Source organism: Emys orbicularis, chromosome 21 (assembly GCF_028017835.1).
Source record: "Emys orbicularis isolate rEmyOrb1 chromosome 21, rEmyOrb1.hap1, whole genome shotgun sequence".
In the NCBI taxonomy this organism is placed as follows: Eukaryota; Metazoa; Chordata; order Testudines; family Emydidae; genus Emys; species Emys orbicularis.
Window position 1 is genome coordinate 12,501 of NC_088703.1, and position 15,023 is coordinate 27,523.

General features: G+C 39.8%; 1 protein-coding gene across 1 annotated transcript in view; it reads right to left on the reverse strand.

Moving 5' to 3' along the window:
• Positions 1 to 2,329: 2,329 nt before the first annotated feature.
• Positions 2,330 to 15,023, reverse strand: part of LOC135893178 (leucine-rich repeat and fibronectin type III domain-containing protein 1-like protein) — a 36,128-nt gene continuing 23,434 nt past the window's right edge. Inside the window, exon 2 of the mRNA XM_065420976.1 lies at positions 2,330 to 2,843. Coding sequence (XP_065277048.1) covers positions 2,330 to 2,843 — 514 coding nt within the window. The remainder of the gene's footprint in view (positions 2,844 to 15,023) is intronic.

Genomic DNA, 15,023 nt, shown 5'->3' on the forward strand with positions numbered 1-15,023 from the left:
GCTCAAATCCACTTACATTTTTTCCAGATCATCTTTAAAGGAGACATTTTTGGCCGACAATGACCAGAGAGAAAGACATGACAAACGTAGCAACAATCAGCAGTTACAACAAGGTGGGCTCATATGAAGGTTCACTGATAGTTCTTACATGCCACGCTCTTGAATTTGGGTTCATCTCTTCCACATCTCCAGCAGTTGATATCACTAACTGGTGAAGTGGGACGTGCCAAGGGTTTGTGATATCCCCACCTGCTGGAAAAGAAGTGGAAAAAACCGAACTACCCCTGTATGCAGGTCTCCGCTGGAAAGGAATGTGGAAATGATTCAGTTACTCTCAACCATGGAGAACTATTGCCTCAGCAAGGCGATACTTCAGCACCCGGCACTGCTTGTAAAACGTAACTTTCAAAAATATGTTCATGGGTTGATGATACTGAATCTTTAAAAAAAAAAAAAAAAAAAAAAAAAAAAAAAAAAAAGGTCTTAAAGACTTCCAGCTCATTGTGACTAATAAGCCTAAAAATGGACCCATTAAAATGTGTGTGTTCAGTTTACTTTCAGTTAGGGAGTCACATCAGTTACTTTCAGTTAGGGAGTCACATTTGGTGTGGCCCATCAGTATCTGGGCCACACCAAATAACCTCTGTATACAGGAGATTATAAAAAGTCCTGATACTGTGGCAATTAACAATACTGAAAAACTTAGTTTTTGAACAATTATATTCATTACTTTAGTGTAATGACTGAATAAAATATATTACTTTAATGTTGACAGCAATTAAAGCTGTCCAATGTATCTTTTTGCCTGTCCCATGCTTTCAGATCCAACCAGAGAAATATTGCTGGTTGTTTAAAGAATTAAACCCTTGTTAGAATAAAGAAAAACTGTTAGAATAAGGATTTCTTTTTATTTTTCAATGATGACACGATCCTTTGCAAGATTTAAACTGTTTTGTTTTGGAAATTAACTTTTCAAGTCATTTCCTTCCTTCTTGTTGTTCCTTATCATCACATCATTTCTTTCAGTTTGGACAACAAAAAGAGACTAGTCAGTTTTATTTATGTAGGGTTTCTTTTTTTTAGTAATTTTGTGTTCAAATTCACATGCTAGAACAGTGCAGAAGAATGCTGTTTAATTCAACAATTTATTTAAACTCATGGATTGCTCTTAGGTTTTGTAGAAAGTCATTACAAAAACCTAATTTTGGGACTCATTTTGACCTGACAGTACCCCTTTAAACAAAAAGAAGATTTAATTATTAAATATGAATTGTTAAAATGAATTGCACATAAACATTTACATAGTTAATCCTTTGGCCAATTACATTATGCTTCATGCAGTACTACAGAAATAAGAGATTGGTTATCAATGTTATCTGAAGATGCAGTGTCACACAGTGAGATAGTGCAATGCACGTTGGGAGAGGAGAGCTTTAACTTGTGGGTCCTCCCTCTAAAAACATACCAAAAAGAGAGAGATTAACTTGGTTGACACGTGAAACAATTTGAGAGTGGGAGACTAGGACACAGTTTCCAGTGTGGCAAAGATGTGCACAACACACCATTTCTAATTTAAGTAGCTTTCTGAAGACTTAAATTAGGAAGGACAAAAGTGGGAGCTCCTCCCTGTCTAAGGTGAGGTAAACCTAACTGAAAAGAAAGAGAAGGGTCTTCAAGGCACAGTCTTGAATAATACCAGCCTTTACAAAGCAAACAATATATGCCAGCAATTCCGTACCAGTGAATAGTGCGAGATGATGTCAAAATCCTTCAATTTTCTTTTCCTTATTTGGAGTAGTATTTTGTCCACGGAGGAACCATTAGCTTTTTCTTTTGTGGATGACATGTATACAATGCACATAGACTGATGAACATCTCAGGATTAACAAGCTGAGAACTTTTTATAACATTTCATTGCTCACTAACAGCTCGGTAGTTGAACTGGTAAATGACTCTACTATCAGAGAAGTTTGAGGTTCCTGAGAGTTGGTCTTGCTGCCAGTTGGTAACTGAATGATTGAATAGTGCATTTTTACTAAAGACAAACCTAGTCAGAATAAAGTTATGCTTCTGATTCTATACCACAGGTGTATGCGATAAAAGAAACAGTAAAAAAAAAATCTTGTAAATCACACACTTTATATTTAATATATTGAAACAAAAATAGTTAAGAATGCAGGAACTGTTTTACAGATTAAAAAAATATTTTTAAACCATCTGATCTTAAAAATAGACAATAGTAGTGAAGCTTAAAATACAACCACTCGCATTAAAATGTTTTAAGCGATACCACCTTGGCTCGTGTGGTGTGTCTTGCTTTGTCACATTGCTATTGAGATAACGCTTCAGTTGTTAAAAAGGTTGTGTCAGTAAGAGTCACTCTTTCACAATCCAAATCTACAACAGTTTTGCCTTTGATGGAAGTTCCTGAGCATTCCTGATGCAAACTTTCCCGTCTCTCTGTGAGTTTGGAAGCAGAATGAGCCATTGACCCACTCTGACTACCATTGGTCTGAGAGCAGACATTATTAACTTTAGTATTTTTATTTTTGTGGTGATTGTTGTAGACTTTATACTTCATGAGAAGAATGAAGATGAAAACAAGAACAGAAGCCACAATTATTCCACCAATAATGATGATCATGGTTCCTCCAAGAAACTGGGCATGAAGAGAGCGGCACTGCTTATATTCTTCTTGTGTGGTGAACTGCACACACCCAATCACCCTGGTTGCAGTTAGAGATGTCAATCCATCATCATAAACAGCGAGAACACAAAGGTCATACTCACGTCCTGCAACCAGATCAGTCAGGAAGAAGGATTTGCTAATGGCCGGGATCATCCTAGAAGGGAAAACGGGTAAAATAAATGCCTGAAATGCAGTGTACCATGGAAAAATGCTTTGCCTGGTCAAGAAATTCAAAGCTATGGTCCACAGAGTAATTTTACTTCTTCCCGCTTCGGCTTCTAATGCACAATACATGCTCTCCCCCATTATTGGAGAAATACTACGAAGTAAATAGCACAAGGAATTTGCACCTGCGTAAGTTTGTTATTATTGCATGTAAGTAATTACATTTCCTGTGATGCAAGCTTGCAGAGTTGTGGTGCATAGCAATTGTACACAGTGGTGCAATCTTAACCTGAATGTTACTTTACAGTGAACTTTAAATATAATTTCCCTTTTTCAAAAAAAGAAAGAATAAGTAAAGATGTGGAAGAAGAAATGCAACCTGAACTGGAAGAGACTTGCCATAACAGAGAAAATAAAAGCAGCCACCTAATACATAACAGATGAGCATGTTCTATGAACATCTCTTTCCTTGACGTCCCTCCTCCAAGTACTGATCAGAGCCAGTCTTGCTTAGTGTATGAAATCTGACATGACCACAAAGCATGGTAGTATAACTCTACTACATGTTGTAACATTGAAGTGCCAGGGAGTGAGCTAATGGAAGCACGAATCAAAACCAGATCTCAAACTGCAAGTCAACTACCTCTAGGCTATGAACATATATTTTCTCAGCTACTGTAAACTAGCACACCTCCACAGAAATCAATCAAGCTACACTAATTAACACCAACTAAGAATTTGTCTCAGTAATGTATGTAAAAATCTTTTTACACACACAAGTTCCCTGTAAGCTGCATGGCTGCGCAGCAGCTGATTTAGCACCATGCAAGCACTCAGGGAACCCGCCCGGCTGGGACCTGCTGCAGCCAGGGGAGAGATGCTCCTTCCCCGGCCCCAAAATATCATAGCCCCCAACCTGCTGCGGCTGTAGGAGAGGTGCCCCTTCCCAACTTAGCCCTGGACCTGCCACGGCTGGGGGAGGGGCGACCTGAACCCAGCCCGGACCTGTCCTGCTGCCAAGGTGCCCCTCCCCCAGCCCCAACTCACCCCTGGACATGCTGGGGGAGGGGCGCCCCAAACCCAGCCGCGTCCCGGACTTGCCGCAGGTGCTCCTCCCTGTGGCCCGAACCCAGCCCCGGCCTGGGCGCCCCTCCCCCGGTCCGAACCCTGCCCCGGACCTGCCGCAGCCGGGGAGCCTCTCCCCTGGCCCAGACCTGCCGCGGTCACGGGAGGGGCGCCTCTCCCCCCTAGCCCAGTTGCTACTGCGGGGAGAGAGAGCTGGGAGGAGTCCTCTCTCCCCACCGTAGCCCCAGAGCATGCTCCTGCACCCCAAACCCCTAGCCGGAGCCCTCATCCTCTGCTCTTGCGTGCGCACGCACACACACACACACACACACACACACACACACACACACAGAGTTAAGATCAGCATTTATAAAGAAACAAGCAGCATAAAGCAAAGGCTATTCCTGTGTGGTCACCCAGCCAATTGTGGACTAGTCTAAACATGCTCAGCTTTGAAAATTAGAAGGATCGTCCCCATTCAGCCCAATAAGAACATCTGCATACAAGCCTGCAACTGCTATAATTTCAGTTACGTTGTTATAACTTCTATAATTTAATCATTACATAAAAAAGTGTACATCTGCAGTATTTCTTTTTTAGTTAATACTGTTATCTGTAAAATTAAACAAACTGCTGCCAAGGTGACAAGTTGGAAAATTAATAAGAATCCAGCATACACCATTGCATAATCAGATCTGTAAGGAAACTTAATATAGTTTCCACCTAACACCAGAAATATGTTCTGGTTAAAGGAATGTTATACTGTAGTCAGTACAGCTGACTGAAAATTGGGGGGAAGTGTCTCTGTATTAATTATTTTTCTTTGTGTTTTTGTTATTTTGAGCAGCACTATGCTATTGTCTGCGTCCAGATCTATTTAGAGAGCACCAACGTATTAAAATCATAAGGTACCTACAAAGGAAAAATAATTCTCTGGATATTTCCCCTTTTTTGTTACTTTTTGATGTATAAAGCATGCAAGGTTACTTTGTTTGTAACCTTAGAAATGTAAGGAATATCATGTCTTGTGTCTCTTGTTTTGGTGGGAGATTGTCTCAGAGGACCTACAGAAGTGGACTGGGAAGTTTCTTTGAATTTAAGTGGCAAAGGTGTGTGTTGCCCCTTTGCAAAGAGATCTTTTTTTCCTTTTTGTTTGTTTGTTTGTTGTTAGTTAGGCTGTTGAGTTAAGTAGATTTTAAACAAAAAACAAACTAAAACAGAGTTTTAAACAGAGGGAGCAAAAAACCACTCCCCCTCTCACTTAGGTTTCACTTATTTGGTAGCAGTGATTTCATAAACTAATTAGTTCTCTACTTACTTAGTTACTCTCTACTTAGTTCTCTAATTATTTCTCTACTGATCTCAAAATTAACGTGTATTTGTGAGCAGTCAATTGTCAGCTATTTCCAACATGCTACAGAATTTTACATTTACTTAATTGATGCATTTCACTGGACTGCATGAAAAAGTTGTATGCTTCATGGCAAATTATTTTATGTAAACAAACCTGCATGTTCAAGCTCTGTCTTGAAAGAAAGAAAGAAAGAAAGAAAGAAAGAAAGAAAGAAAGAAAGAAAGAAAGAACTCAGTAATTAAGAAGAGAGTTGGTTTACCTTGAAAATCTTTGCAGCTAAAATTACTATATATATGAGCTGGAAGAGAAAAATGACCAGCAGCAAGTTTTTAGATATTTATCTTTTTTTCAGGTGTTAGTTCACTAAAACAGCAAATCAGTGTAACCATCGAGTTCCACCTCCTCACAACGTAGGGCTGAATATGACGAGACAACAAGCATCTTCACTTGCCATTGACTTCTGGGGGCTTTCTGGGGTGATTATAGCTTGGAGGGTCATACTTCTCCTATACTAGTAAATTCTGTGTTCGAGCATATTCCAGAATGCAGATAGATTCTAAACTTCCTGGACATTTTGACAAAACTGTCAGCATATTGCAGAGCAAAATAAACTGTCTTTGACATGCACTAGTTTTCTGATAAAGTTATTTTGAAAGCCACATAAAGAACAAGAGGAACAGACAGGAAGTACTATGCTAAAAGCAGCCATCAAAAAGTATTAGAATTCAGCCTTTACCAACACTCCCATCTTGGACAGAGATTGTTGGCAAACAAATTAAGGTACTTACAGGTACAGTAACATATTTAATTAATCAAAGTTTTTGTACTATCTGGCTTATTCAGCAGTCTTTAATGCTGCTTTTTTTCTTCTGTCCTATAACTTTTTGTACTCCATTATTGTGAATGGGTTGGTGTTAAAGTTTGATTAATTAGTGTTAAAAGCTATTTACAGTAGGTAGCGTATTAGAAAAATGGAGTGGTTAGCAGCCAATGAAGCACGTCTATATTCTTTGTAATTAAATGAATAGATGTGGAGTAAACAAGTTCAGATACTTCCAAACAATGGCATTTTTATGTCCTGTGGTGCTACATACAAATGTTAAATAAACAACAATTAATACTACATTTGAGATGTGCCAGCTCTTTTGAAGACCATTTCCAGCTCTGTAAACTAGAAGAGCCATAGTGTTCCTTGCGTGCACATGTAACACGCAGGATAAGGAGTTACAGACATGCATCAAGGGAAAGTTGCTACCTTGGCTTCTTAGAAAGTCAGAACAAAATCCAGACAATCTCCTCCCCTTTTCTTGACGGTGCTGAGCTCACTGAGGTGATTGGAACTGCAGTGTCTAGAAGGTTGGCTTGTTATCTTTATGTTTAGGGTAATCTAATATATGGACAACTGGATATTCAGTTAATTGAATAATTTATTTTATAAATTATTGTGATAAAAGCTATTAAAATTGTTTTATTATAATAATAATTGAAGGTATTTAACGCATTGTGGGCCTATTTAAATAACAAAGAGCAATGGCTAGAAAAGAGAAGGATGAATAGTGGTAACATGTTCTTGTAGTCAGCTATGATGGGTGCACAGACATATTCTAGCTGTATTGTGTGCTCATCACCATGGTATCTGAGTACTTAGCAGGTCAAACTAAAGTGAAAACAGACATGATCATTATGGAGCTGACATTTTCTCAAGTATATTCTAACATTTTAAACAGCATAGACGTTGTGTTATAGGTTTGCAGCAAAATGTAACATGAATGGCATATAATCCTTGACAATTTGAGTGATAAAAGAATTTAGATTTAGGGCATACTGTGATTCTAAATAGGGTTAGACCAATATATCAACCACTGAGTGGAATTATTCTATCTCAAACTAGCAGCTTTCAATGATCAAAGTCATTTATTTAAATAATTTAATTCACATGGAAGACATTTCACAATAGCAAGAAGGGAACTGCAGGACTGTGTTTGTGTGAGATAATCATACCTTTGGGGAATAAGTACTTTGCTGGGCTACTTTTCTTTTTAATGCCTCAGAAGGGCTGATGATTTTTGTCTCATGCTAACTACCTGTTGAGCCTCACTGCTTATTACCTTTACTTGTATGAAAGTTTAGTTGGAAATTAGTTTGCTATTGGTTGTACACTGACAAAACTATTAATTTTAGTTTCAAGTCTGTTGAATAAATCATTTATTTTTAGACAAAGCATACTGTCTGATTAGGAATTGCTCTTTCTGAAGTTGTACACTCTCAGAGGAATCCAAGCATGGCTCTAAATGTATAAATTGTTCATAAGCACTGCTGTATTGATCTCAAAGGTCAGAAGAGTTAACGGTGTTATAAATTCTTTCACAGTCCAACATTAAACAGTGTTATAAGGTTTGGGGAGTGCGGAGGGCATGTTCTACAGAGGTCTTGGTTTACTCGATTTCTTCGCAAACACCCAGAAGCATTCATTCTAAAGTTGAAAGTTTATTGATCAGTCGCAAGAAATTAAAACAAGCATTTAAACCAGTGATTATACAAAAAAAATCTTTGAAGTCTCTCCTTTTGGAGGCAAAATATCAGTCTCTTATTTTCAGAACAACCTTTCTTTGATGAAAAGGAAAAGGTTAATTTTACTTTCAGTCCTAATGTATAAAGGGTATTTGCTTGTGTTTTTAACATGCAGACAGACACAAGGCGGAGGAGAGACAGGAGAAAAGGAGGGAGATATATGGCTTTTGTGATGATTTGTTTAGAACACTGGTTGGCTGGTCAGTCATGAATGGATACGTTGGCTGGAAGGTCGACCACAGCACCTGTTCCTTGGACCCTGGTTCACATTCCTGTCAAGGACGTCAATTGGTTGTGAATTTTCTCCTTAGGCAGGGCAGGATTGTGGTAATCTCATCTTGCTGTGCTCATGCAATGCAGTTGAGTTCAGGATTTGATGAAAATCCAAGAAAATAAGACACAGGATAGGAGGAAGAGGGGGTGGGGGTTGGGGGATGTCAACACAAACGGTCACAACCTCTGAGCATACCCATTTACTCAGTAAGTGAAACTGGTTGAACACCAACTGATATAGAAGGTACATTTCTTCCTGCATGGAAGAAATATGAATACAGACGCTCCCTGACTTACGCAAGCGTTCCCTTCTGGAACACCTTGCGTAAGTCGGGAATGTATACCCGACAATTACGCAAAAAAACCCAACCAAAAAAACAAAAACTTTTTTCCATGAGTCCAGATTTGCGTAAGTCGGGTTTGCGTAACCCGGGGCGTGTCTGTACGATCAAGAGTACGTGCAAAAGAAGTTGACAGTTCTTAACAACTTAACAACAACAAACTGTTACTGTGCTGAGGCTGCTGGAGGCAATTCAGAAGAGTTCCTCTGGTCTGGATGATGCTATGGCTGAAAATAAAACTTCCTTGCCCACTACCATGGCATAGGAAAAGATTATACAAGGGGGGTTGCGATGCTGATGCCTAAAGGACTCATCCTCATGTGGCTCCAATTCATTTTCATACAAATTGTGCTGTGTTCTTCAATAGAAGAATCGCAGTGTTTGATCCTTATTACAGTTAAATAAAAAATCCCAAGGACTACAGAACAAAAGCACCCATTGGGACTTCCTTCTCCAAAAGAGCCTGAACATCTTAGGCAGCTAGGAAACAGCATCCTAGGATATTAGGTTTGAATGCTCTCTCTGTAATGGAAAGATTGCTGTCTCAGAAAGAACGACACTTGGGTAGAATGAGTGGAAGTTAGAGAAGCAAACAGTGCCATGACACAAAGATGAACTAAACAGTTGCATGAATAAATAACCCATAATAGGGAATAAGAATAGTGAAATTAGTGATGCAATTTGAGAAGTGCACATTAGTAAGTACAGTCACCAGTTTAACGCTGCACACAGTTCCCTATAGGAAAATAAGCCTTTTCAGGATAAGGTAGAAACAGTGGAAAAGCACAGTAGGGCTAGACCCAGTAACGGACTTAGGTGTTGCTGAACACTGCAATTCCTAGCTTCTAGGTGCCCTGCTACTGAGTGGGACCCTCAGCCCCTGAATTAGGCACCCAGGCTCCTCATGCATTACATGAGGAGCCTGGTCACCAGAGAAAGGGAATTCAGAAGGCCTAAGAAGCCAGCAAGCTGAGCAGAGAGCCACCTAAGACAGCCAGTGGGCCATCCAAAGGGAGAGGCAACTATCTCCACTTGGGATTCACAGCCACAAAACCTCTCCTGGAGTTGGGCACCTAAGCCAGGTCAGCTCTTTCTCATGACAAACAAAAGTGAGACAGAGACCCCGACCCTATTAGTGTGGGAGACCTGTTTTCAAATCCCTACTCTGCCTGATTTGGAGCAGTGATTTGAACCCACCTCTCCCACCTCCCATGTGAGTACCCTAACCACCAGGCTTATTGAGTATTCTAGACAGTCTCTCTCAGTCTTGCTGGCTGAAGCTGTTTCACTTTGTATTAAGTTATTATATATTCACTGGGACAGAGAGAGAGAGAGGAAAAAAATCAAGAGATTGATGAGATGTGGAAGAGTCCCTGCTTCAATTACTACTTCATTATTTATACAAAATGTAACAGCTTCCACAGGAAGGGTACAATACAAGGGTATTCCCCCGCCCCCCAATACACTTACGATTAAGGCACTCAACTGGGATACAGAAGGCCTGGGTTCAAGTCCATGCTACAAATCAGACAGAGTGGGGATTCAAATCTGGGTCTCCTACAACCCAGGTGCGTGCTCTCACCACTGGACAATTGGGGCACAGAAGCATGCTTGCTGGTCCCCAAATTACCTATCTGCTCACATACAGGTCACATAGCAACACCTAGTGTGAGAATCCGACCATGGCTTAGGCACGAGCTAGCACCCCAATCTGCTCGGTTGTGTCAAGACCTAGGGGTTTTGCACATGCCCACTGAAGGATCCGTAAGTGCCAACATGGTCAGGTGGAAGCTGAGTGAGTTTTGTGAATGCTACGCATTGGTTTTAAACGCTGGATTTAGGCACCTAAGAAACTGCAAGGGATTATGGAATCCAGACATTTGTCTAGCCTCCTACGTAATTGTGTGGTGAACCTATCATATATATTTCCCCTAGAAACAGAATACAGGGTCCAATAGAAGAAGAAAAACAGATTGCAGAACTGGGAGAACTGATATTCCTAAACTTAACTGAGTTAAAAGCTGAAACACTAAGAGCTAAGAATAACTGATTTTCATGGTAGCTGCTTTCTTCTGAACCTCTACATGAGCAAAGAGAAGAACCCAAATAACCCCCATTGACTGCCCTTTTGAAGGATGTCGTCCTATTTCCAGCAACACTGAAGGTTAAATGAAGGAAAATCATATCTGGTCTTTGAGACAGAAACAATACAACATTTGCTTGGCAACACAAAGTCATTTGCAGGTAGACACGTCTTAGATGTGGATCGTTTGCACAACTAAAAGTCAGAAATCTCTATCATGATGTGACAGTTGCAGAATGACTTAAGTTACAAAAGTCTATAAACAGTGAGTGAGAAGACTGTGATTTAGAATAACTTTATGTAGACTACAATTTATAAAAAATAGCCTAAGATTCCCGTGGCATTATGTATACTATTAAGCTAAAACCTGACAAGCAAGAATGCTGTTTATGGTTACCACTTGCTTCGATGGTATCAAAACCCAACACTACAACTGGCATTAAATAGCCCTCTCATTGCCAGTCTAAGTAGAGATGCCAAGGACTGAACAAGCCACGCAAAAAAACCTTACCTCTCATCTCACTAATGGATCAACGTAGGGAAGCTGCTGCTGCCTAGGCTATACTTGTTCTGTGGGAAAGGACACACGCTCCAAGCTATAAATCCAGCAATTTCCATTGGTAGTAACCTCATATCAAAACAACTTTATTTGGGGCACTCTTCTTAAATGGGGGGGGGGGGAGGGGAGATAGCTCAGTGGTTTGAGCATTGGCCTGCTAAACCCAGGGTTGTAAGTTCAATCCTTGAGGGGGCCATTTAGGGATCTGGGGCAAAAAATTGGTCCTGCTAGTGAAGGCAGGGGACTTGACTCAACTCAATGACCTTTCAAGGTCCCTTCCAGTTCTATGAGATAGGTATATCTCCATATATTATATTATATTATTATTATTATTATAAATTCTCCAGTGAGCAGAGAGGGACTGTCTGTATTCCATCATTTTAGTGAATCTGCAAAACCACTTCAGCCATTTTGCTGCTTCACTAAAAGGAGTGACAAGATCCTCAATGTATGTGTGCTAATGCTCAACAAAAAACATTTATCATTTCACACTCTGTGTCAGGGAGAGAAGCATACATTACTTTTCTGTGACTTTGTTATGACTGTTTTTGAGATTTAAAATACTTAGGCCAACACTGAGCGCTTTTGAAAACCTCACCCTAACTCTGCTCCCACTCAAGTCAATAGAGACAAGCCAGTTCTGAACACTTGAAAATCTCACTGTTACAGGTCTGGTGACCTTGTCACACCCTCTTCTGGTCAAATGTGGTGATGCAGGCCCCTCAGCCTACACCACACAAAGTCTATAGATAGGAGGGATTTCACAGCTCACTTGAGTGATGCACAGAGGTATAATATTGCTGACAGAATTCACTGAGTTAAATCAAAGTTCAGATTTAAAAAAAAGCAAACCTCTGAAGCTGTACACTGCATTGCACAAAAATAGTGAAAGAATTGTGAGCATGCATACTGTAGCTAAATTGTATGGCTTTTCATACAGCGGATGTAAAATTAGTATAATGTTTGCTATATTGATCAGGCAATATGTCACCTCTTCCTCAAGAGTGACTGTTCATCTCTTTAATCTATGGTATATTACCCCTTTCTTAATAATAAATGAGAACTGCTATTTTAATTTTTATGTTTGCTCTATAAAAACAAAGGAAGTTTACATTATCAGCTTTTTAACACACTATATAGTATTTCAATTATCTATATAGAAACATCACTATTAAATATTGATTCATCTACTAATTTATAGCATGCAGTTGTGGCTAATTAAAGTTAGATGATCACTGGATATGAGAGAGTAAATTCGGTGCCTAGGAAGATATTGCCTTTGATGATATGAGATCCAGTTTCTAACTGACTAAAAATGTAAGTCAAATTCTTATGAACTATTAATCATTTGCTCCTTGCACCATGACCAAAAAAACTGAGTTCTTCTGACCTGTAACAGAGGTACAGCATCATATTTTGGAATGTGCTGTTCCCCTGAGATCAGAGAAAAGATATTGTACATTAAAAATTAGTTTGTACTGCAATTTTTCTTTTGGGTACCTGTAGTTGCTGCTATCTTAAATCATAAGACAAGCCATTCCTGACACCTCACCCCATGGTACACACAAGAAATGGACACATGATGCTACTGGACAATGGTTTAGCAAGCACCACACTTCATTGAGTCACATAGCAGATTAATACAAATAAAGCATAATCACCTACTAGCTATGCTAGTGGACCTGGTAGGAAATAGAAGCTTAAAGAGGAATCATGTAAAAGGATTGAGGAAACAGCATAGTTTTCTCAAAGTCTGCTGAGAAAAGCATGGAAACAAGATTTAAGAATATAGTTGAACAAATGCCCTTTGCACCCTTTCTGCACACCTTCACTTGCCACATCTGCAGATCCCTCCTATAAACTAGTTTACATGTTTTTGCACATAGATCAGTGATCACCATCCTTATTTTGATGGTGTCCCTCCCCTTGTGATGGAATAATCACATTACTCCTCCCCCCACCCGTCCCCACAAGAGAGAGTCTTGTACCAAGGCCACTGACACATTTGAGCCTCTTTCCTGACCTGAACTTTTCAGCCCCTACTCTCTTTTTTTATTTTAATCTTTGTTCCTCTCGCTGAAATTTTTGCATCCCAATTTTGGGGCTTTTGAGCTCTTGTTCAGTTGTTCCCCTATTTCACTCACCGCCAAAGGCTAATAGAGGCTGCCTGGATGAAGGCATCTGTAACAGTATGCAAATGTCAGCCTTCATTCCGGAAACAAACAGGCATCCTGGGCTTCACCACCTGTCCTGCTAGAATTATTTCAGCAGGTAGGACAGGGTGGCTTCACCAGAGTCTACTGCACAGTTTAGACTGATGCTGCAAAAGCCTCTGCTCCCACCATAGTCCACACATTTGCTCTCAGTCCACTACTCTCCTGCTGGAGATGGGCCCCACTGCTGCTTTACTCCACCTGCTGTTTTCCTGATGGAAGTTATTGGTGGTCCCAGCTGCTGCTTTGCACTACTTACTGCTGCCCAGGTGAGCAGAACTGCTGCCAGGCTCTGTTTTTACTGTCCATATGATTGGAATTGCAGCTGAGTTCTAGCCAAACAAGATAACTACACCTCTCACCTCTCCACTTCCAGGTGAAAAGGGTCCCGTGATTTAACAGACCCACCAGACTCCCTATTCTGTGAGAAATAATACTTGCAATAAACCAAAAAACACACACATTCTTTTTACTTGAATCTTGACTCTGTCCAGTGCCTCTCGCCCAACCTTGGCAACCACCATCCTCTGTCAGGGTCATCCTGAACCCAGCTATTGCCCAGGTGATTCCCAACAGGGTCATCTCCAAAATATCAGCCCCAAGTACAAAATTTAGCCAAGCTGCACCCCAATGTCCCCAAACTATCCATAGTTGTAAATATATAAATAGGGCACTGCTTCCCTCAGGCGACTTCTCTACTGTCACCTGCTGGGAAGCATGGAACACAGATGATACAGAAATGAGGTACTGAGAACACAGTTGATATTTAAATAAAATACAGCCTTGCTCAGTCATCGCCCCTTGCTCTCCAGCAGATGTCAGCAGAGCTCTCACTCAGTTACCTCCCTTCTCTACTAGGCTTCAGGCTACAGGATTTACAAACCTTTCTTCTCTAACACACAACTGGCTTGCCTCCAAATGATATACTAGAAAGCATAAACATAGCAAACACCACACCATTTTCAATGTAACAAATAAGAGTAGGGAGGTGAATAGATGTGTGTGCTAGTCTTTTTAAAAAAGATGTTATTTAATTGTTCCTCTATGGATTAAATCCAAATAAATTGGTTTCTAACAAAACCACATGTGTTACATTGAAAATGGTTTCACTTTTAGCCACATTGTAACACGCTTTGTCTCAATGTCACAGAAGGGACATTACATAAAATATCAATGCCTAGAAAATAATATAAATATTATATACTACACAGACAAAAGCAACGTTAGCTTGAAATATCATACAGCAAATCTTTAAGGGAAAAATATCTATCTTCCTGCTTATAAAGGCACACCACTGAAACTCAGAAAATAAATGAACCAGTGAGTGAAAAGCTTGATTGATTTTTTCCCCCCAGACGAAATCATACAAAACCAATTGGAATGTGCACTAAATACTGTATTCTGGAGCGTGGATAAATTTATCATGCCATTAAAATAGTCATTTTAAGTGTAAAAGAATTGGAGAACTAGAGCATTTCCTATAATAAATAAGCATTTCCAAATGTTAAACCACTGGAGACTTCAGCTATAACTTGATTGCATGCACAGTTATGCAAATATAATTTGAAGCCCAATAGAAGAATTACTTCCTGAACATTTAATCCTTAATATGTCCATAATATATAGGGTAAAACTGTCAAAAGTGCTTAAGTGACTTAGAAACATTTGAAAAATTTTCTCCTATACACATACAGCATCCGTAAACACCAG